The sequence below is a fragment of the Macaca mulatta genome, chromosome 4 (assembly GCF_049350105.2).
Source record: "Macaca mulatta isolate MMU2019108-1 chromosome 4, T2T-MMU8v2.0, whole genome shotgun sequence".
NCBI classification, from domain to species: domain Eukaryota; kingdom Metazoa; phylum Chordata; class Mammalia; order Primates; family Cercopithecidae; genus Macaca; species Macaca mulatta.
In genome coordinates, this window is record NC_133409.1 from 66,938,885 (window position 1) to 66,960,952 (window position 22,068).

General features: G+C 42.4%; 1 protein-coding gene across 3 annotated transcripts in view; it reads left to right on the forward strand.

The window, feature by feature from the left end:
* The window catches only part of SASH1 (SAM and SH3 domain containing 1), a 366,232-nt gene that overhangs the window by 273,701 nt on the left and 70,463 nt on the right, over nt 1-22,068 (forward strand). For all 3 annotated transcript variants that reach the window (XM_078001231.1, XM_028847194.2, XM_028847193.2), the window contains exons 5-7: nt 9,821-9,861; nt 12,662-12,748; nt 15,691-15,803. In XM_078001231.1, coding sequence (XP_077857357.1) covers nt 9,821-9,861; nt 12,662-12,748; nt 15,691-15,803 — 241 coding nt within the window. The remainder of the gene's footprint in view (nt 1-9,820; nt 9,862-12,661; nt 12,749-15,690; nt 15,804-22,068) is intronic.

Below are 22,068 nucleotides of genomic sequence, written 5' to 3' on the forward strand. Positions count from 1 at the left end.
TTGTGTATGAAACTGGTCAGTTGCTGATTCCTTTTTGTATGACCTTTCATTGCAAAAAAAAAAAAAAAAAAAAAAGGGGGGGCTCACACCTGTAATCCCAGCACTTAGGGAGGCCAAGCTGGGAGAATTTCTTGAGGCCAGAAGTTCAAGACCAGCCTGGGCTACATAATGAGATGTCTTTACAAAAAACAAAAAATCAAGATTAGTCGGGCGTGATGGCATGCAACTGGAGTCCCAGCTGCTTGGAAGGCCAAAGCAGGAAGATTGATTGACTCCAAGGGGTAGAGGCTGCAGCGAGCCATGATTGTGCCACTGCACTCTAGCCTAGGTGATAGAGCAAGAAACTGTCTCCAAAAAAAAAAATTATATATATATATATACACACACACACAGACACATACACAGACACACACACACACGCCCTCTAGCATATGTCATGGGGTTATTCTGAACATTAGTTATTAACTTTGAAGGAATTGGGGAGGCATTTATAACTTTATAGTGCTGGAATAGATGCTGTTACTATCAATAGTGTTGTTAGTATCAAAGCTGGCATTCATGGAGCAATTTTATCTCAACTTCTTAGACAGTTCAGACCCATGAAGCCACAAATGAAGAAAAATATGGCCCAGATGGAAAAGAGAAGACCCACTGAGGGGTTTTTGGAAACCTTAGAGGATGACTGAATCCCATCCCAGATCTGATTCTCCCTACTTCGAGCCCACATCGCTGCTGGACTTGGATAGTCCTGGCCTTAGTGAGGCCGTGGCCCAGACACAACCAGGCCATGGGCCTCCCCTGTGGAGAGATGGTATTTGGCTGCTTTTCAGACGTGGAACTCTTTAAGTTTCTGCCAGTGACCCGCATCATTAACTTTCAGTACAAGTCACCAGTTGGTGAATGAAAGGACACAAATGTCTTTCACTGCACCTTTGTGAGGGATTTTTAGAGTCAACAGGAGTGGGCCCTGTCCTTGGCCTGGAGAGCGTGTTGGCCATTCCCGAGGTGCCAGAGAACCAATCCCTTACAAGTTAAGAAATGGAAGTACATTTGGAGAAGGACTGAGGATGCCCTGGCTCATAAGTAGAGCGGTTGGAAAAAAGGCCGCTAATAACAGCTAACTTATTTTATTTAATTTGTTTAGTGCTTAGCATGTGTAGGCATGTAGTAAGTACAGTAAAAGTCACAACTCACAGAAAACTCTAAAAATTCTATGTGATCGGTAACATTATTGTCTCTATTTTGCGTAACAGGAAACTGGGAATCAGTGGGACTAAGTAACATGCCCAGAGTTAGTAATCAGTAGCGGGTAGAGCTTGGCTTTGAATGCTGGCATTTGGACTCCTGAACCCACGTTCTGAGCCATTCATTGTGCGGTGCCACTTCCTGGGTAGTGGCCTTATGACAGCATTTGAGACATCCTTCACATGGAGGTACCAGTCAGCTGCTCATGATCTCTATCACAGACAGAACAAAAGGAGTCAGGCTTGATTTGTAGCAGGAAAGATAATATTTAGTTACCTACAACTTCCATATGTCTAATACAATTAGCAGGGGATTGAAGGATAACAAAGGTGATTGTCATTAGAACTAATGCTGCATGTCTAAATTAGCTGTCTTTCTCCTTATTTTTCTGAGCAAGATGCCCTTTTGAGACATCTTCTATAGAAGGAATAGGCTGACTTAAAGTGGTTCTGATGGCAGTTGTAAATCAAAGATATACAAAGAGGGTGGGGTAGAAAAAGTAAAAATTCTGCAACTCACGGTTGGAAAATTCAGATCTTTCAATGTCCTTTTAGCACCTTCAAGTGTGAGAATTTGGATTATGGGGCAAAAAGTCCTCTTTGAACCAGAATTAAAGATTAGATGGTATTACTGTTTAGAGACAACATCCACACTTCATAGCTGAAAATCCTGCCATTTCTTTTGGAGAGTTAATGATAATTGAGGTAATTGATGGACCCAAGACATTTCCCTTGATATAAGTGCCTATATTGAAAAGCTCTGCAGCATCAATGAAAAATTATTTAGTAGACAATGTGCCATACACAATAAGCTAAATACTGCTTAAGGAAACCAGTAGGATAATAACATGGGAATAATGGAAATAATGTGCTGAACATCCATTGGATAGAGAGATTTTGACATCATGCTCAATCGTTATGCATGTTGTTTTTTGTAATTCTAAAAAACATACAAATTGCTTTTATAAAGTGGGAAGTAAAAGAGAAATCCTTGTGTCCATCTCAATTATTTGAGAGAGGTTAATGATAAAATAATTTACAAGGAGGAGCCTTAATGATTTGGAAACTTAGAATCTAGAATAGGAGATACATCATGGCAATGCTTGGTGGGATGAGAACAGCGAGTCCGATGGAGAAGACTAAGACAGTTTGTCAGTTTGGGACTACTCTGTGAATAGTTATAAGAAGTAACATTTCCTTGGAGCTTCCCCAGTGCCAGACACTGTGCAAAGCTCTTAACATTCACTGTTTCATGTGATCCTCTTAACAATCCATTAAGGGGTACTGTTTTTATCATCACAACTGCTCTTAGAAAGCCAGTCAAGGCTTAGATTGGTGGCAGCACTGTCATTTACCCCTAGTTCTGCCTGACTCCTGAGTGTGTGTGCCGGGTCAGGCCACTGTCTTGGATTTGGTACTGCAGACACCTGCCTTAATCATTTATAAAGGTGACCTTATAACAAAAAGTCAGCAAGTCCAGGCTTGGAATAGACTGTGAAATGAAAGAAAAAACCTGTATGGGGATTGTTTTGACCGGCTTGACAAAATGTCACCCACGTTGTCATTGATACTGAATATTCCTGGAGTTCTAACAATATGCCAGATTTTGACAATAGAATTGCTTTTCTGTCTCAGCCAGTGAATTCACAAGCTAAATCATGGGGCCAAGCAGGAGAGGTGCATAGGGCGTGGAATTTAAGGAGGCAACTCACTCCCTGCACCTGCCAGATTCTGAGAGTGAGTACGTCTTACAGCTGTGTCTCGCTGGCATCATCCAAGTCCTGGCCCTGTGGCTGGAGAAAGGGTGACTCTTGAGTTTTTATGGCAACTAGTGAATTTTGTTTCTTGTCTATTTCTCTTAAACAGAGAGATAGGTTTGTATGCTAAAAATACCTTTGATACCCAAAGGATAGAAAGAAATATTAAATTGAGAAATTACTTCTTTACCATGAAGTGATTTGTCATGAAAGAAGCAAAATATGAAGGTACAGAGTTATCCTACTTAAGTAGGACATAAAGAAAATGAAAATCTTAACTACTTATTAACATAAGTCCTTCAACCTTTTAACCTTCCCCTGCCTCCCCCTGTATACACACAACTCAGTAGCACAGATGTGTCAGCTCTTTTTTTGAAATGGTGGAGAAAAGGCTGCTACTGGCTTTTGGGACTGCCTTGGCAGGCCTGGGATGATGCAGGAAAAGACCCAGACACAGCAAAAGCCCAGATTCCAAATTCAGCAGGAAATCAACTAATGGAGAAGTTGATTTCCTGAGACTCAAGATTAAGGAACTCTGAAAATCCCTTAAGTACAGGTTTTCCAGTAACATATAGCATATGTTCCTTTCTTGGAAATTAGGTTATAACCACTTTCCTTTCCTTTTCTTCTTCTTCTTCTTTTTTTTTTTTCTTGGTTATAATGAAATTTCTGGACAGCTCACCAAAGCCAAAACATGAAGTGTATTTTAGGAATTTCTTTATGCTTGACCATTCATTGCACTCTTCTAGTGTACTGGACTCAGTATGTAGAAATGAGATAGAGTTATCTTTGTCTGGATGTAACTTAGACTATTTGTATATAAACAGAAGAAGAAAAATGAGTTTGAGCCATGGTATTTGGCCTCCTTTCCTTCTAGAAGCAGATAGGGGGGTCTTGCAATAGCCAGATAGTCAATTCCTAAAAAGTGTTCTTGGAACTTTTAGTTCTGACACTTCCATAGACCATGGTCAGATTTGGTGTTGAAAACTTTCTGTTTTTGCAAGTTCTTCTGAGTATCATTTTAGCAATTTACTTAAGAGCTGGGCCAGTATATAACGGTATCCCCTTTCTGTCTATCCCTTAAATAATAGAAAAGAGGCATCCTGTTAAAGAATGTATACAGTTTGGAATTCTGTTATACAAATGAGAAGGAGTCTGGGGAAGAGGGTGAGTTGTTGGACTCAGGAGTCAGAGACGTGGCCACCAAGCCCAGTTATGCCCTTGCCCAGCACGATTGGACCTCAAGCATGTCATCACTCCCGTCTCAGTCTCACTGATAGTCCTATTCTGTGATGGGGGGGTAATGAAAGTTTTGCATTTGAGAGGTGGAATTCCATACAAGTGTAAAGAATTTCATGTTGACCTGTGTGTGTTCCTCCTCCTACTCTATGGTCTTACGAGGATCTCCACTGTAAAGCAGTAGGCTCACTGGGAAAGAAAATATGGCAACCTAGAGTTTCCACTGTGTGGAGTGTGAGGCTGCAATATAATTTTTTTTTTTTTTTTAAGATGGAGTCTTACTTTGTCACCCAGGCTGGAGTGCAGTGGTGCGATCTCGGCTCACTGCAACCTGCACCTCCTGGGTTCAAGTGATTCTCCTGCCTCAGCCTCCTGAGTAGCCGCGATTACACCACGCCCAGCTAATTCTTGTATTTTTTGTAGACATGGGGTTTCACCATGTTGGCCAGGCGGGACTCGAACTCCTGACCTCAGGTGATCCTCCCGTCTCAGCCTCAAAGTGCTGGGATTACAGGCGTGAGCCACTGTGCCCAGCTGCAATATAATTTTTGTAAAATGGAGTTTAATAATATTCTAGCCAGAAAGGTAAAGGAACATTCTGCCTGCTTTTCCTTCTCCCACTGGCTGTTCGTCCTAAGTCTCATTGCTGGGCCTCACCTTCTCTTTCTGACCCCTAAAAATCGGGTTGGCCCAGAGCTCAGTCTTCAGAGTGTTCAGCCAGGCTCAGAGCTTAGAGTATGCGAGTCACTTACGAATTCTTATCTGCAGCTCTAGATGCGCATTTCCAACTGTTTCTTTACTGTCTCCACAGGGATGTTTAATAAGCACCGCACACTTAGCATGTCCAAAGGGGACCTCTTGTTCCCTCCCCTGCTGTTCCCCTGCCCAGCTTTCCCCATCTGGGGAAGTGAATGTTATTTCATTATTTAGGTTTCTGCTCAGATAAACCTTTTCTGTCCCATCACCTCAATTTCTCCTCACTCCTTGACTCTGCAGTCACCCTCCTTGAATCTGTCTTGTTTATTGCTATGTTCTCAGGACCTCAGAGGATGCATGACTCCTACTGAGAGGTGAATAAATAAATACTGAATGAAAGAATGAGTGAAAATGAATAACAAAGCAATTTAGCAAAGAATTTGTTAAAGACAGAGGTAGGAGGAAAGAAACTAGTTCAGTTCTGAGAATACTGTCTCAAATTATTATTTTTTAATGGGATTGATAAATTCCTTAATGTAGGAATTTTCTTAAGTGAATTTTGCCTTCAGGAACAGCTAAAGCAGTCTAGGGATCTTGAGGAAAAATGTTGACACTTAAGCAGGTTTGGGGTCTTAATAGTAGGAGTTACTGATGAACAAGTATTTTTGCTAAGGTTCAGTTCTGAGACGTTAAATCCAGTACTTGATGATAATTATGTTTAAATGGATTTTTAAAGCACAGCAGAATATTAATTATTGCTCCCTGGTCATCAAAATTCATGCTGAAGTTCTCATCCTTTTTGCCCACTGACAATGAAAAAGATGAGTCCAAAGAGCAGATCCACCTCCAGCACCCACTGTCCTCAGGCCTGGGGCATCTGGCTGGAGGAAGGAGGTACTACCGGGAGGCCTCTTTGGAGCTGACGCCTGAGCATTATTTCTTCCACCAGGAGATCAGTAAATGGCCCCTTCCACCTGCTGCCATCCACATTTGGACTTGGGTTATATCATTGATTTTTGCTCCTGCTGGATGAATTTTAATAATCAGTCTCAGGGAGAAAGGAGATGGCATTTTGCATTGCTTCTATGCCAGCTTCTGTTTGCAGGGAGAAAGTCACTGCATCCAAATTTGTACGGTGTCATTTTCCTCCTTTGCAAATTTGATGAGTTGGGGAGCCTCGCTCTTATGAAACATGGGCTTGTTATTCTTTGGCCAGCATCTAGGTGGTGAACTTGTGAAATTTTAAAAACAAAATCCTACTCACTACAGCAAGATGAATAAAGAAACTACAGTGCCATCTGCTGGCATCCTGGGGAAATTCAAGCACTGCCTGGGCCAAGTCCAAACCAGAGGATAAAATTGTATCAAAGTGTGTGATAGTTTAAAGACAGTAGATTAAAAATAATGAAAATATTGTCAGTCATCATTTCAGAGAGGAAAATGCAATTACATTTTGGGATAATGGTGTAGCAGTGGGAGCATACATTTTTCTGCAGTGTACTTTTTGAAGTATTTTGATGACTTTCAGGGAAAGTAAAATTTCACAATTTATGTTTTCACTTATTACATCATCAGTTGTATCCTGAGGTAGTGATATTTGGTCCATAGCAATTAGGTCAAGACTTCTCTAGTCCCGGCCAGGCATGGTGGCTCATGCCTATAATCCCAGCACTTTGGGAGGCCAAGGCAGGCAGATCACCTGAGGCCAGGAGTTCAAGTCCAGCCTGGCCAACATGGTGAAACCCCATCTCTACTAAAAATACAAAAATTAGCCAGGTGTAGTGACACATACCTGTAGTCCCAGGAGGGTGAGGCAGGAGAATCGCTTGAACTTGGGAGGCGGAGGTTGCAGTGAGCCGAGATCGAACCACTACACTCTAGCCTGGGCAATAGAGGGAGGCTCTGTGTCCAAAAAAAAAAGGACATCTCTAGTCCTTAGGGTGAGGACAAAAATACATATGGGGCTCCCTGTGCCTCTGGTGGCCCCTTACAGAAAACATGTTTAACCAGCTGCAGACCCCGGCCCACTGAAGTTAGGTGGGCAGCTGAGTCCCATGACTTGAAATGCAAAGTACAGCACAGTAAGATTTTTTTAAAAAATTAAGAATCTAAACTGAGCAGAGACCCTTTTTTCTTTCTGAAGGATTTCCTGCCTCAGTCCCAGCCAACTAACTTGTTCTTATTTTGCTCCCACTTCTCCCATGGCCCTGAGCGCGTTACATTTGCTGCTTCTCTTCCTCATTCTTCTCATTCTCCCCTCCCCCAGCTTTTTTGTTCCTGTCTTCCTCCATCCCTCACCTGTGGGTCCCCTTTCTTCCTGTGCATCCACGTACCTTACTTGTGCTGTTGTTCAGTACATTTTGGCTGAATGATTTAAATTTTGAAATGGCTACCTCCTAAAAGCCTTGCAGGTAAATACAGGTATTTTCATTTTTGTGTGGATAGGAGGAAGGAGAGTAGGTCCTAGCCATGTTTTGGCACAATTTGGTGATGAGATTTTCCTTACATGTTGTGTATTCACAGCTCAGGAATAAGGGGAAATAACTAGAATTCAAATCTAGCTCTTGTCCTTTGCAGCGGTTTCTCCCCTGAGTCTGTTCTTAGCTCTGATTCTCCCTTAGTTTACAATAGAAAGCTTTCAGATTTTTGTGCTGGTCACCAACAGTTCTCTGCACTCCCATGTGGAGAATGGTGGTGCTTGCTGGGCATGGGCCTGCCACTCAGAAATGGCACCCAGTGGTCAGCCCACACCAGTGCAGCTACACCAAAGGATGGTGGCTTATTAAAGGCGGCTCTGCATGAAAAAGCCTCCCTCCCCTCTCTCTGGTCACCTTAGATTCTCAAGGTCCTTTTATCCAAAAGGTAGGCAGAAAATCACTTTAGGTGATTATGATGTTCAATTCTTCTTCCTCTGAATGAGACAGTCTCATTCAGTCACCCAGTTTGGAGGTCAGTGGTGTGATCATAGCTGACTACAACCTCGAACTCCTGGGCTCAAGTAGTCCTCCTGCTGCAGCCTCCTGAGTAGCTAGAACTAGAACTATAGGTGCATGTCACTATGCCCAGTTAAACTTAAAAAAAAAAAATTTTTTTTTAAGAGACGGTGTCTCACTATGTTGCCCAGTCTGCTCTCCTCCTGCCTCAGCCTTTCCTCTAATGTTTTCAGTGTGACTCATACCTGGCCTCCCACTTTCTTATCTTCCCAAACCTTCAGATGCAAAAATCACCTCTTCCATCTTCCTTCCTGGCGGTGAACTTGTACTGAAGATTCAGGTTTAAATCCCCCAAGTGTCTGAGTCTGTTCTGATGCAGGTGCCTTCTTTCTGGTTTCCCTTGGCTGCAAGCCCAAGGATACTGTATTTTCCTTCTGGGATTTGGACACACCTAATGAAAGATTTTGTTCCACCCTCTACTGTTCCCCCCCTTTTTTTTTTTGAGAGACACAGTTTCACTCTGTCGCCCAGTCTGGAGTGCAGTGGCGCGATCTTGGCTCACTTCAACCTCTGCCTCCCAGATTCGAGCAATTCTCCTGCCTCAGCTTCCCAAGTAGCTGGGATTATGGACCTGTGCCACCAAGCCTAGCTAATTTTTGTATTTTTAGTAGACATGGGGCTTTGCCATGTTGTCCAGTCTGGTCTCAAACTCCTGACCTCAAGTGATCTGCCCCCCTCGTTCCCTTTTTGATACAACCAGTTTTAACTTTCTTTGGTTTTCCCGCTTTCTTTCTTTAAATTTTGTTTATCTTAAGTTTTTTTCTGGCGAAATGTTTAATGAACTGGGGTTGGGCTGTGTACACTTTTCAGATTATTTGGGTTAGTCTGTATCTGCCTTCACAAACTGGCAGCCAAAGGTGTTGGGGTGGGGGTGGGGGGGTCCAAATTTGATGCCCAGACATGTATTGATTGATTTGGACACATTTTTTAAAACATTGGTTTATTTGCCATCACTTAAAAATGTTAGAGCTCTCATATAAAAATACAGATTTCTGGCCGGGCACAGTGGCTCACACCTGTAATCCCAGCACTTTGGGGGGCCGAATGTGCAGGAGGATTGCATGAGGTCAGGAGTTCCAGACCAGTCTGGTCAACATGGTGAAACCCCATCTCTATTAAAAATATAAAAATTAGCCAGGCGTGATGGTGCATACCTATAATCTCAGCTACTTGGGAGGCTGAGACAGGAGAATCGCTTGAACCCAAGGAGGCGGAGGTTGCAATGAGCTGAGATCATGCCACTGTACTCCAGCCTGGGCAACAGAGCAAGACTCTGTCTCAAAAACAAAAACAAAATACAGATTTCTGGCTTCTCTTTGAACATTGGAAGATTCAGCAGGATAGACATTGCACTTGCCAACTGGCAGCAACCAACTGGAGGAACTATGTACTGGCCACCCCCTCTATTAAGGGCACTCAATATCCTATTGTGGGTCTCTCACCCGCCTCCCTGCCCCCTTCATTTTCCTAGAGCCAACCACTGTACTTATCTGCAGGCCCAAGTGGCATTTGTGGTGCTGAGTTTATGTTTTCATTATTATTTGCTTTCTCTTTTCCTCTTCCACAAGAGACTTCCCAATGGCAGTAACTTCACTGTATTAATAGTTCGCAGAATGAAAGGCACTTCCACGATCTAGTGAAGTCTGTCTTCTTCATTTAATGTTACAGGTCTCACCTTCGAGTGAGTCTTTAATAAATGTCGGCAAATGGCACATGAGTCTATTTCTAGGAAGTCAGCAGACGGGTAGAAAAAGCCAATGGTAAATAGCCTGTAACAGTTTCCCTGGCTGTATTAAGTAGTATTGATGCCGGGTCAAACTAGTTAGGAGGATTTTCAGTTCTCCCATGAAAGCAAGGCTCCCTGGTAATCTGATTTGTTTTTCTTTTCTAGGAACCCTCTTCATAAATCAAACTCGGAAGACAACGCTGTAGGTCAGTACCACTTTTCTTGGTTTACCTATTTAATTATTTTAATACTTTATAGAAAACATGAACATGTGAAAATACAAAACCCACAATAATCCTTCTACTCAGAAATAAACACTGTTACGATTTTGATGTACATCTTTATTCTCCTTTTTCTAGGGGATTTAAAAAAAACATAATTGTGATCATATTCTGCATACTGTTTTATAATTTTTAAGTTGAATACGTTATGAGCATTTTCCCATGACTGAATATTCTCTATGTTAGTAGAGAAAAAATTAGAAGCAACCTAAATATCCAGCAAAGAATGAATTGGTTAATTAACTTATGGCACATCCAATATGGTGGAATATTACGCAGACTTAAAAATTTACTGCTGCTCTAAAAATCCTGGGGTCTGTGTCCCTAATAATGTCCTTTGGATACATCTTTCAATTGGGAATTTTTTGGATCCAAGATTATGCATAATTAAGGCATTGCATATTTTATATATTCTTGATTATAAAATTCACTCTTGGTTTAGTAACAGCTATTCTGTTTGGGTCAGAGGGTGGGTGGCTGGTAGTGATTAGGGACATAAGTACTCAATCAAACCTGGCTGCCTGCCTTTGAATCTGCCAACTCAATAGCTATTACCTTGTGCAGCTCACTTGCACCAAGCCTCAGTTTTCTCATCTGCTAGGTGGGAACAATGATGCATCATATAATTGAGTATTAAATGAAATTTGCCATTAGATAGCAAAGTGCCTGGATATAGTAGCTGAATAAATGTTAGCTATTACCATTTATTAGGCTGTATCTCTGTTTCAGAAACTTGAAAATGGGAGAAGGAAGAAGGGAATATAGCTTATAGTTAAAGAAATATATTCTCAGCCTGTTCAGTGGCTCACTTCTCTTATTCCAGGAATTTGGGAGGCCAACGAGGGAGAATTGCTTGAGCCCAGGAGTTAGAGACTGACCTGAGCAACATAGCAAGATGTGCTCTCTACCAAAAATTTAAAAATTAGCTGGGCATGGCAGTATGCACCTGTAGTCCCAGCTACTTGGGAGGCTGAGGTGGGCGGATCCCTTGAGCCCAAGAGTTTGAGGCTACAGTGAGCTGTGATTGCACCACTGCACTCCAGCCTGGATGAAGAGACCATGTCTCTTAAAAGGAAAATAAATAGGCTGGATATGGTGGCTCACATCTGTAATCCCAGCACTTTGGGAGGCCAAGGCGGGTCATGACGTCAGGAGATCGAGACCAGCCGGGCCAATATGGTGAAACCCCATCTCTACTAAAAATACAAAAATTAGCCGGGCGTGGTAGCTTGTGCGTATAATCCCAGCTACTCAGGAGGCTGAGGCAGGAGAATCGCCGGCACCCAGGAGGCAGAAGTTGTAGTAAGCCAAGATTGCACCACTGCACTCCAGCCTGGGCGCCAGAGCAAGACTTCATCTCAACCAAAAAAAAAAAAGAAAAAGAAAAAAGAAAGAAAAGAAATATTCCTGAACTGTCCAAGAGCAAGGTTGAGTTAATAATAACTAGTCAACTTTAACCCTGCATGTCTGACATTTGCTTCAGTGTTAAGCCCAAAGGCAGTGGGTGATACAAAACTTGCCATGGAGCTCTGTCTTTGGTGGAAAGGCTCCGGTTTCATTCCCACAGCTCTGGGGACTGTCAAAACTTAAATGTACGGGCATCCTGTTTTGACAGATGACGCCCTTTCTAGCCTGGGAGCACCATAGACATGGTTCCCACATGTCTGCTTCATTGCTTGGCACCACCCGTCTAGACTGGGGAAACCCATCACTTCGCTGGGTCCTATTTCCAGTGGCCATGGAGCAACCAGACAGACAACAAGTGGTGACAGAGCTGCTACTTTGAATGTGCCACATCAGCACGATGGCAGACACCACTGCTGCTGCTTTTTATTTGTAAAGAATAAAGGACTGCTCTACCCACTCATTTTGCTTACTCTCCCCTTTCGCTTTGCTTTTAAAAAGGTATTACATATTATTGATGATCAGAACCCTACCACATATTAAAAATGTCTAGCTATAGCAGCGAGTTTGTTTTCACTTGAAAGTCACCGCAGTAGTCTGGAAAGGATGGGGGGTGGGGCGGGTAGAGAGAGACCCATTTGGGAGATGTCACGGCCTGATTGCAGGCTTTCTTTTCTTTGTGCCCTGGGTAAGCTGTAGGTGGGTCACCAGGTAGCCTGAATGCCAGGGAGTGCCATATGCATGCCATAGTGAGACCCATGCAGACCACACTTCTGAGAATAACAGTGGGGGCCAGACCCACAGACCCAGGGGACCACCTCCTCTGACCTGTGGGCCCAGGACATACCAACCATTCTGTTCTTGTCGTTAAATCTGGAGTAACAGAAATAAACCAAGGGTACATCAACAACAGAAATAACAACAAAACAAAGTGAGCTTCTTAAAATACCCTATTTGTGGTGTAGTTGAAATAATTGTGGCTAAGACCAAAGGGGGGGATATACACTGCAAGATGAGGCCAAATTAGGCATACTAGTTAAACAAACATCAAAGTAAACACAAGAATGCATGTTTTGCCTTCCTTTTTGATGTTTCTGTTTTTCATCTTAACCTCACTGCACCATATCTTGCTACTAGGAAATTTGCATTTCTTTTAAACAACTTTATAGCCATCTCCCATTCTTTCACAAACTGAAAGAAAAAACTGTCCTTTTGTGAAATCAAAGTATTCTTACCAGCTTTGAATTATAAGGAAGAGGCTACTTTTGTTATTAATGAATTTATTGCTTGTGCTTTTTCTTCCTTTTTTTTTTTTTTAAAGGAAAAGGAGACTGGAAGAAGAAAAATAAGTATTTCTGGCAGAACTTCCGAAAGAACCAGAAAGGAATAATGAGACAGACTTCAAAAGGTACTGCAATGCAGCTGGCGGACAGTAGGTCCTTTCAGCTCTAACATGTGGAGAAGCCTGTGCTGTTAATCTCAGTGGATGCTGTAAGTTAGCGTAACTCACCGCATGTGCCCATAAGATGTTCAACTTTTCTGACATTCCTGTTGTTACTTTAAGACTTTGTCCCAGTGATTTTCTTTTCTTTAAGTCAAAAAAAAAAAAAAAAAAAAAAAACCAAAAGGGGACAAGTTCACAGTTCTTCCCTTTCGTAGATCTGAGAGCAGAGGCCGAATCTTTAGTTTTCTCAGTCGCACCAACCTCAGAAAGATCTTTTCTCTCGTCAAGATCTAGCCTGAAAGGGCCTAGAGAGCCCTCGCATGTGTTGGTTTGGGGCTCTCCTGTCCGTGCTCCCACTGAGGGCCTCTGCATTCTTCTGAACTTCTGATGCTCTCCTGCAGCGGGGCGGTTATGGGGTGTTGCCCCTGGAAACTCCAGTGGTCTGACATCATGGGAATTTGCCTGGGCGGCTTTGTGAAGGGAGTTCTGCCCTACTCTTGGCTGTGTCTTTTGTTGTTGTTTATATAGTAAGTAAATATGTCATCCCTTTGAGGCTCAGTTACATAATTTATGTTTCCCCAGTATTCAGAGAAGAAACCGGAGCAAATCCACTTCCAGATTCCAGTCCAACTGAATGAGGTTATCAGTAGATATAAAGTTTTCCTTGATCACCAGTGACACTACTTGTTTTGCTTTACAAACCTTAGTGTCCTGCGCTGTGTGGAACGTCTGTCTAATTACCTGTACATGTGGAAATGAGAAAAATGGATGTGAACAGTAGACACGTCACAGCACACCTGGGTTCCTTGGCAACATTCCACATGGTTTTTTTTTCTCAAGTTGTCCTACTTTTAAGCATTCCCAGTTTTTTGTATTCACCCAGCATCACTTGTGATTCAAAATAAACCTTGTATTCTAAAAAAAAAGTCTAATTTAGAAAGAAAGCTAAGGAGAAAGGGAGAGGTACAAGAGGGAGGGAAGGAGGAAGCCAACAGTTTACCAGCTATCGTGAATTTTTTTTTTTTTTTTTTTTTTTTTTTTTGAGACGGAGTCTCGCTCTGTCGCCCAGGCTGGAGTGCAGTGGCCGGATCTCAGCTCACAGCAAGCTCCGCCTCCCGGGTTCACGCCATTCTCCCGCCTCAGCCTCCCGAGTAACTGGGACTACAGGCGCCCGCCACCTCGCCCGGCTAGTTTTTTGTATTTTTTAGTAGAGACGGGGTTTCACCATGTTAGCCAGGATGGTCTCGATCTCCTGACCTCGTGATCCACCCGTCTCGGCCTCCCAAAGTGCTGGGATTACAGGCTTGAGCCACCGCGCCCGGCCTATCGTGAATTTTTAAAGAACCCAACCAATTTCCCATCACCCTCTCTGCCATTTGAGGTGACACAGACAGTAAAATGAATCAAGCCAGCAGGCTTCTGTCTTCACCCAGCACACACTGTTATTCTCCCTGTGAAAGTAGCAAAGGGAACTTGAGGAGTATTTTTGGATTGATTGATTACTAAATGGAAATGAGATGGAAATACAGGGCAACATAAATTCCAAAGTCAGCTGTGCCTGAAATGGTTTCCTGCAAGTCTACAGGCAGACTCTTTCCCTCTGTCCTTTACACCAAAGGCAAATTAAGCCACAGCTGGGCATCCTAATGGTATTGGAAGCTGGTAAAAAGTATGAATGAGAAAGATGGGGAGGAGAGCAGGGTGCGGGACTGGAGTGGGGATGTTACAGCTGATGTTCACTAACATGTCCTTCCCCACACGCTGACCAGAGGCACCATTGCCCAGTGTGGCTCAGATATACTAGAGGCAATAGCAGTCTGTTTGCTCTGTAGGAAAATCTTTGGAATCTAGCAGAACATTCTCATCTCTGCAGTTCTAGCTGCCTTCAGGTGTGAGTTGGAAGTTGATTTTCCCGCAGTTTGGAAACCAATTTATGACAATAATACTTTCAGATACAGACCTATATGGCACCCTTCTTCTGATTAACTGAACATGCTTCATGTCTGTGATTTGCACTTGGCCTTTTTTTTTTTTTTTTTTTTGGTCTTCAGATGGAGTCTTGCTCTGTCACCTAGGCTGTAGTGCAGTGGTGTGATCTCAGCTCACTGCAACCTTCGCCTCCTGGGTTCAAAGCAATTCTCCTGCTTCAATCTCCTGAGTAGCTGGTATTACAGGTGCCTGCCACCACACCTGGCTAATTTCTGTATTTTTAGTGGAGACGGGGTTTCACCTTGTTGGCCAGGCTGGTCTCGAACTCCTGACCTCAAGTGGTCCACCTGCCTTGGCCTCCCAAAGTGCTGGGATTACAGGAATGAACCTCTTCACCCGGGTGCACTTAGTTTCAAGGAATAATAACAGTGAAATAGCTTAGTAGGATTGGAAGGTTTTGCCAGGCTGTGGGTCTGGACTCTGTGACCTTCCTTCCTCTGTCATGACCTAGGGTTCTTTCTTACTTCTTTGCAAAAATATTTTCTTCTCATTTATATTCAAATGAAAGGACACAGAGAACCCACAGCTGAAGGAGCCTTGGAATGCTTGTATGATCCAGTTGGGTGTATAAATTAGATCTTTACTCCACCTATAGTGAGGAGCCCTCTCTTACTTTCCTCCAAAACCCGTCCACTGGGCACACCATCTCAAAGGCTCTGATCATCTTGAAGGATTTGTTTCTAGGGTGACATGGTGAGATCCACATGTTCTGCAAGCCTGTTTCTCAATCAGAGGTGCTTATTCGCTTCTTTAAAAGCAGCATATTTTTCCCACCCTTTGCTTCATCAGTAACGTTCAACATACATAGTGTCCTGAGCAACATTCTTCCCTCGCCTGAGACAGCAGATATTCAGCATTGACGTTCTGTTTCGCTGTTCTTGTTTTCACTCCTGTTATTCTTTGTCCTCAATCTCCAGGAGAAGACGTTGGTTACGTTGCCAGTGAAATAACAATGAGCGATGAGGAGCGGATTCAGCTAATGATGATGGTCAAGGAAAAGATGATCACGATTGAGGAAGCACTTGCCAGGGTAAGCATGCAGATACCTGGTTTATATTTGTGAGGACTTGGCTTCCTGAAGTGTTAAAATGTTTGGGGCCATCAAGGGGTATAGGAATCAGGTACCCATGTTGTCAGATAAAATATTTATTCTGTTTACTTGATGCAAGCATTCTACTTTGCGAGGTGAAACTGCTATAGTCAATGAAAACACGAACGAATGAATGAATGGCAGATATATTTGATCTGTGGACCACATTAACGGGAAAAATTCACAAGCCTTTTGAAAAGAACATAATCAGTGGTAAAAGATTAATTATTAAATAAAAATCAAATATGCTAAAAACATTGCAAACATCAGGTTTGGTTTTGTTGTTGTTGTTGTTGTTGTTTGAGATAGGATCTCACTGTATTTCCCAGACTGTAGTGCAGTGGTGCGATCACAACTCACTGCAGCCTCAACCTCCTGGGCCCAAGCAATCCTCCCATGTCAGCCTCCTGAGTAGCTGGGACCACAAGTGTGTGACACCACACCCAGCTAATTTTTAAATTTTTTACAGAGACAGGGTCTCCTCATGTTGCCCAGGCTGGTCTCAAACCTGTGGGCTCAAGTGATCCTCTCCCTTCGGCCTCCCAACATGTTAGAATTACAGGTGTAAGCAAGCACACCTGGCCTATAAATATCAGTTCTATAAGATGCCTTCACAAACTGAATTTTGAATAATCTAAAGGTTATACTTACTTTCATATCTAAGTAAATATTAATTATAATTTGTTGTGTTTGTTTTTTGTTTTTATTTTTATTTCCCTCTGAGTTAAGTTAGGCACTACAAGAAGCCTAATTAACCTTTAGGATACTAGAGCAGCAGTTATACTAGTAAGGCAGCAATTTATTAAGAGATTCCCTGCTTTGTTGTTGAAAAACAAACCCATTGATTCTTGAATTTTCACTTTGAACAGCTGGTTCAGTACTGTGCAGATAAGTCCCAAATAAACAGGTTTGGAAATTGACAAAAACCTTCAAACCACCAAGGAAACATTGAATGAGTTAAGACTTTACCATTGTCTTGTTCCATTTTGTGCTGCTGTAACAGAATACCACAGATTGCATAATTCATCAAGAACAGGAATTTATTGGCACACAGTTCCGGAGGCTGGGAAATCTAATGTCAAGGGGCCCCAGCAGGTTTGATGTCTGGTGAGACTATGCTCTCCTATGATGACGCCTTGTGTACCATGTCATCTGCAGGGGAGGAAGGCTGGATGCTTATAAGCCAGAAGGAGGAATGCCAAGAAGCTAAAGGGGGCAAACTTGCCCTTTTATAATGACAGTAATACTACCCTATCACCTCCCAAAGTTTCACCTCTTAACACCACCACACCAGCTACCAAATTCTCACCATCAGCTTGGGGAGAGACAAACATTCAACACGTAGAAACCATAACATTCAACCTATAGCAACCATTGAGTGGGATCTTAAAGGTCTGAAACCTTGAAACAGTGGCACACATGTACTCAGTTTAGTTTAATATACAGTAGTTCCCTCTTACATGCAAGGGATATGTTCTAAGACCCCCAGTGAATGCCTGAAACTGCAGATGGTACCAAACCCTATACATACTGTGTATGTTTTTTCTTATGTTCCTATGCATACATGTCCATGGTAGAGCTTAATCTATAAATTAGACATAATAAGAAATTAACAACAATAACTAAAAATAAAATAGAACAATTATAACAATATCCTGTAATAAAAGTTATGTGACAAAGATGTCCATTTTCACCACTGTTATTCAACATAGTACTGGAAGTCCTAGCTATAGCAATCAGGCAAGAGAAAGAAATAAAAGAGAACCAAAGACTCCACTGAAAAACTATTAGAACTGATAAATTAAGTAAAGTTGCAGGCTACAAAATCAACACATAAAAATCAGTAGCATTTCTATATGCCAGCAATACGTAATCTGAAAAGAAATCAAGAAAGTAATCCCATTTACAATAGCTACAAATAAAATACCTAAGAATAAACTCAACCAAAGAAGTGAAAGCTGTTATTGTGAAAGCTTTCATTATAATGAAAACAGTAAAACATTGATGCAAGAAAAGGACACCAAAAAAAAAAAGAAAAAAGGAAAACTATTCCATGTTCATGGGTTAGAAGGGTCAATATCATTAAAATGGCTATACTATCCAAAGCAATCTACAGATTCAGTGCAATCCATATCAAAATACCAATGACATGCTTCACAGAATTAGAAGAAATAAACTTACGCTTTGGGAGGCCAAGGTGGGCAGATCACTCGAGATCAGGAGTTCGGGACCAACCTGGCCAACATGGTGAAAGCCCGTCTCTACTAAAAATACAAAAATTAGCCAGGCGAGGTGGCGCCTGTCTGTAGCAAGCTACTTGGCAGGCTGAGGCAGAAGAATGGCTTGAATCGGGGAGGTGGAGACAATGAGCCAAGATCGTTCCATTGAACTCCAGCCTGGTGAGAGAGTGAGAATCCATCCACCCCCACCCCCCAAAGAAAAGGAAAGAAGAAAAAATAATCTTAAAATGTATATTGAACCACAGAATACGTAGAATAGCCAAAGCCATCCTGAGCAAAAAGAACAAAACTGGGGGAATGACATTAACTGACTTCAAATCTATACTGTGGAGCTGTAGTAACCAAACAACATGGTCCTGGCATAAATCAGACATACAGACCAATGGAATAGAATAGGAAGCCCGGAAATAAACCCATCCATCTACAGTGAACTCACTTTCAACAAAGGTGCCAAGAATATACATTGGGGAAAGAACAATCTCTTCAATAAATGGTGCTGGGAAAATTGGATATTCATATGCAGAAGAATGAAACTAGACCCCTCTCTCTTGCCATATAGAAAAATCTAATCAAAATGGATTAAAGACAAATCTTTAAGACTCAACTATGAAGCTAGTAAAAGAAAACATTGAGGAAATTCTCCAGGACATTGGACTGGGCAAAAATGTCTTGAGTGATACCCTAAAAGTACAGGCAGCTAAAACAAAAATGGACAAATGGGATCACATCATGTTAAAATGCTTCTGCACAGCAAACAAAGCAATCAGCAAAGTGAAAATACAACCCACATACTGGGAGAAAATATTCGCAAACTACCTGTCGGACAAAGGATTAATAAACAATATATGTGGAACTCAAACAACTCAATAGGAAAAAATCCAATAATCTAATTTAAAAAATGGAGAAAATATCTGAATAGACATTTCTCAGAAGACATACAAAGGGAAAACAGACATGTGAAAAGGTGTTCAACATTATTGGTCATCAGAGAAATGCAAATCAAAACTACAATAAGATATCATCTCACCCCAGTTAAAATGGCTTTGTGGTACAGAGTCTCACTCTGTCACCGAGGCTGGAATGCAGTGGCGAGATTTTGGCTCAGTGGGTTCAAGGGATTCTCCTGCCTCAGCCTCCCTTAAAAGCTGGGATCACAGGTGCCTGCCACCACATCTGGCTAATTTTTTTTTTTTTTTTTGAGATGCAGTCTTGCTCTGTCACCCAGGTTGGAGTGCAGCGCAATCTTGGCTCACTGCAACCTCCACATCCCAGGTTCCAACAATTCTCCTGCCTCAACCTCCTGAGTAGCTGGGATTACAGGTGCCCACTACCATGCCTAGCTAATTTTTGTATTTTTAGTAGAGACAGTGTTTCACCATGTTGGCCAGGCCGGTCTCGAACTCCTGACCTCAGGTGATCCACCTGCCTTGGCGTCCCAAAGTGTTGCGATTACAGGCGTGAGTCACTGCGCCTGGCCTAAAATGGCTTTTATCCAAAAGACAGGCAATAACAAATGCTGTTAAGGATATGGAGAAAGGGGGACCCTCATATATTGTTGATGAGAATATAAATTATTGCAGCCACTATCGAGAACAGTATGGAGGTTCCTCATGATACAAAAAATAGAACTACCATATGATGCAGCAATCCCACTGCTAGTATCTATCCAAAAGAAGGGAAGTTAGCATAGAGTTATCTGCTCTCTCATGTTTTATTGCAGTGCTGTTGACAATAGCCAAGACTTGGAAGCAACCTAAGTGTCCATCAACAGATGAATGGATTAAAAAAATGTGATACATATACACAGTGGAACACTACACAGCCATAAAAAAGAGTGAGTTTCTGTCATTTACAACAACATGGATGGAAGTGGAGGACATTATATTAAGTGAAATAAGCCAGGCACAGAAAGTCAAACTGCACAAGTTCTCACGCATTTGTGGGAGGTAAAAATTAAAACAATTGAACTGATGGAGATAGAGAGTAGAATGATGGTTACCAGAGCCTGGGGATGGTAGTGAGGAGGTGAGGGGAAGTATGGATGGTTAATGGGTATGAAATGAATGACGAATGAAGAATGAATAGCATCCAGGATTTGCTAGCACAACAGGGTGACTACAGTCAACAATAATTTGTTGTACATTTAAAAATAACTAAAAGATTATAATTGGAATGCAGATGAGCAGGTCGGTGCTGGGACAGGTGGTAGAGTGGGTGGCAGGTGAAAGTGACAGACTCCTGTCCATGCTGCTCATCTCCTGCACCTTCATCCTCAGCCTGGTCTGCTTTGCCACAACAGTAACCACCTAGCCCAGCTGCCGGCTGGTGCAAAATGCTCATCATATGTTTTCTCTCCCATTCTATTCCTTGGGCATGCCATACATTTGGGAAAAGTTCAATTGAGTTTCTAGAAAGTGCATATGAGAAGTACGGGCATATGAGAAGTATGGACCGTATTTAGTTTTTCTGTGGTAAGCAAGACATTTACTCCCGGAGAGAGATGTGACTGCACCACTACTTTTTTTTATATTTTATTTTATTTTATTTTTTGAGATGGAGGTTTGCCCTTTCGGCCAAGCTGAAGTGAGGTAGCATGATCTCGGCTCACTGCAACCTCCACCTCCAGGGTTCAAGTGATTCTTCTGCCTCAGCTTCCTGAGTAGCTGGGATTATAGGCACCTGTCACCACGCCCGGCTAATTTTTGTATTTTTAGTAGAGACAGGGTTTTACCATGTTGGCCAGGCTGGTCTCGAACTCCTGACCTCATGTGATCTACCTGCCTCGGTCTCCCAAAGTACTAGGATTACAGGCGTGAGCCACTGCATCCAGCTGACTGCACCATTTTTTAATAGTAAAACCAAAGATCTGAATGCAGAAGATGTCTACAGTCATCTCAGGACACCTGTGTTTGGGAAGGGAGTTGAATGTGATATGCCTAATCCAATGTTCTTGGGGCAAGAGAAAATGTTAAGAAGTAGCCTTAATGTAGCCCACTTCAGACAGCAAGTTTCTATAACTGAAAAAGAAAGGAATACTTTCAAGTTGGGGAGAAAGTGGAGGAAAAAAATCGTGTGAAGCTCTTTCTGAGGTCATAATTTGATAGCTAGCCATGGTTTACATGGAAAGGAAATCAGAAGTCAACTCAGGGAGAGGTGGCACAGCTGTGTGCATATGTGAGTGGTGGCTTCGGGCCTTTGGCCTGGCTGCAGCCACCTTGGCCGCCTCTGCGTGGTTGCAGAAGCAGCTACAAAGCTCACTGAGAGCACGACTATTGTCTATAAGGCAACCCAGAAACACAGAAACCAGAAGAAAAAATCCAAAGCATTCTCCAAACTTTGCTGGATTCTACAGACAAGAGTGAGTGCCTATCGGCAGATGAGGAAATCATAGGGCTGCTTATTAGACTGTTCTCAGGGTCACATACATCCTCAACTACTGGTTCCTAAATGAGCTGCTTTATAGCCGGAGATGAAACATGTCATGAAAAATGTTATTTGAAGCAGAAAACTGTCCGTGGAGAGGATCTACCTTCTTTAACTTATGACCGGCTCAAGATTGAACCTCCCCAGCACTTTGGGAGGCCAAGGCGGGCGGATCAGCTGATAAGGTCAAGAGTTCAAGACCAGTCTGGCCAACATGGTGAAACCCCATCTCTAATAAAAATACAAAATTAGCCAGGCGTGGTGGCACGCGCATGTAACCCCAGCTACATGGGAGGCTGAGGCAGGAGAATTGCAGAGGCAGAGGTTGCAGTGAGCCGAGATCTCGCTATTGCACTCCAGCCAGGGCAAAAAGAGCAAAACTCCATCTAAAAAAAAAAAAAGATTGAAACTTGTATAATGACTGTATAGAAAGAGTTAAGACTTAGACTTCCTGTATTGACTATACTGAGAATGGCTAAACTGCCTCAGAGGGTGTGATAGGACATACCATTCCTCCAGGCCACCAAACAGGTTTATCTCCC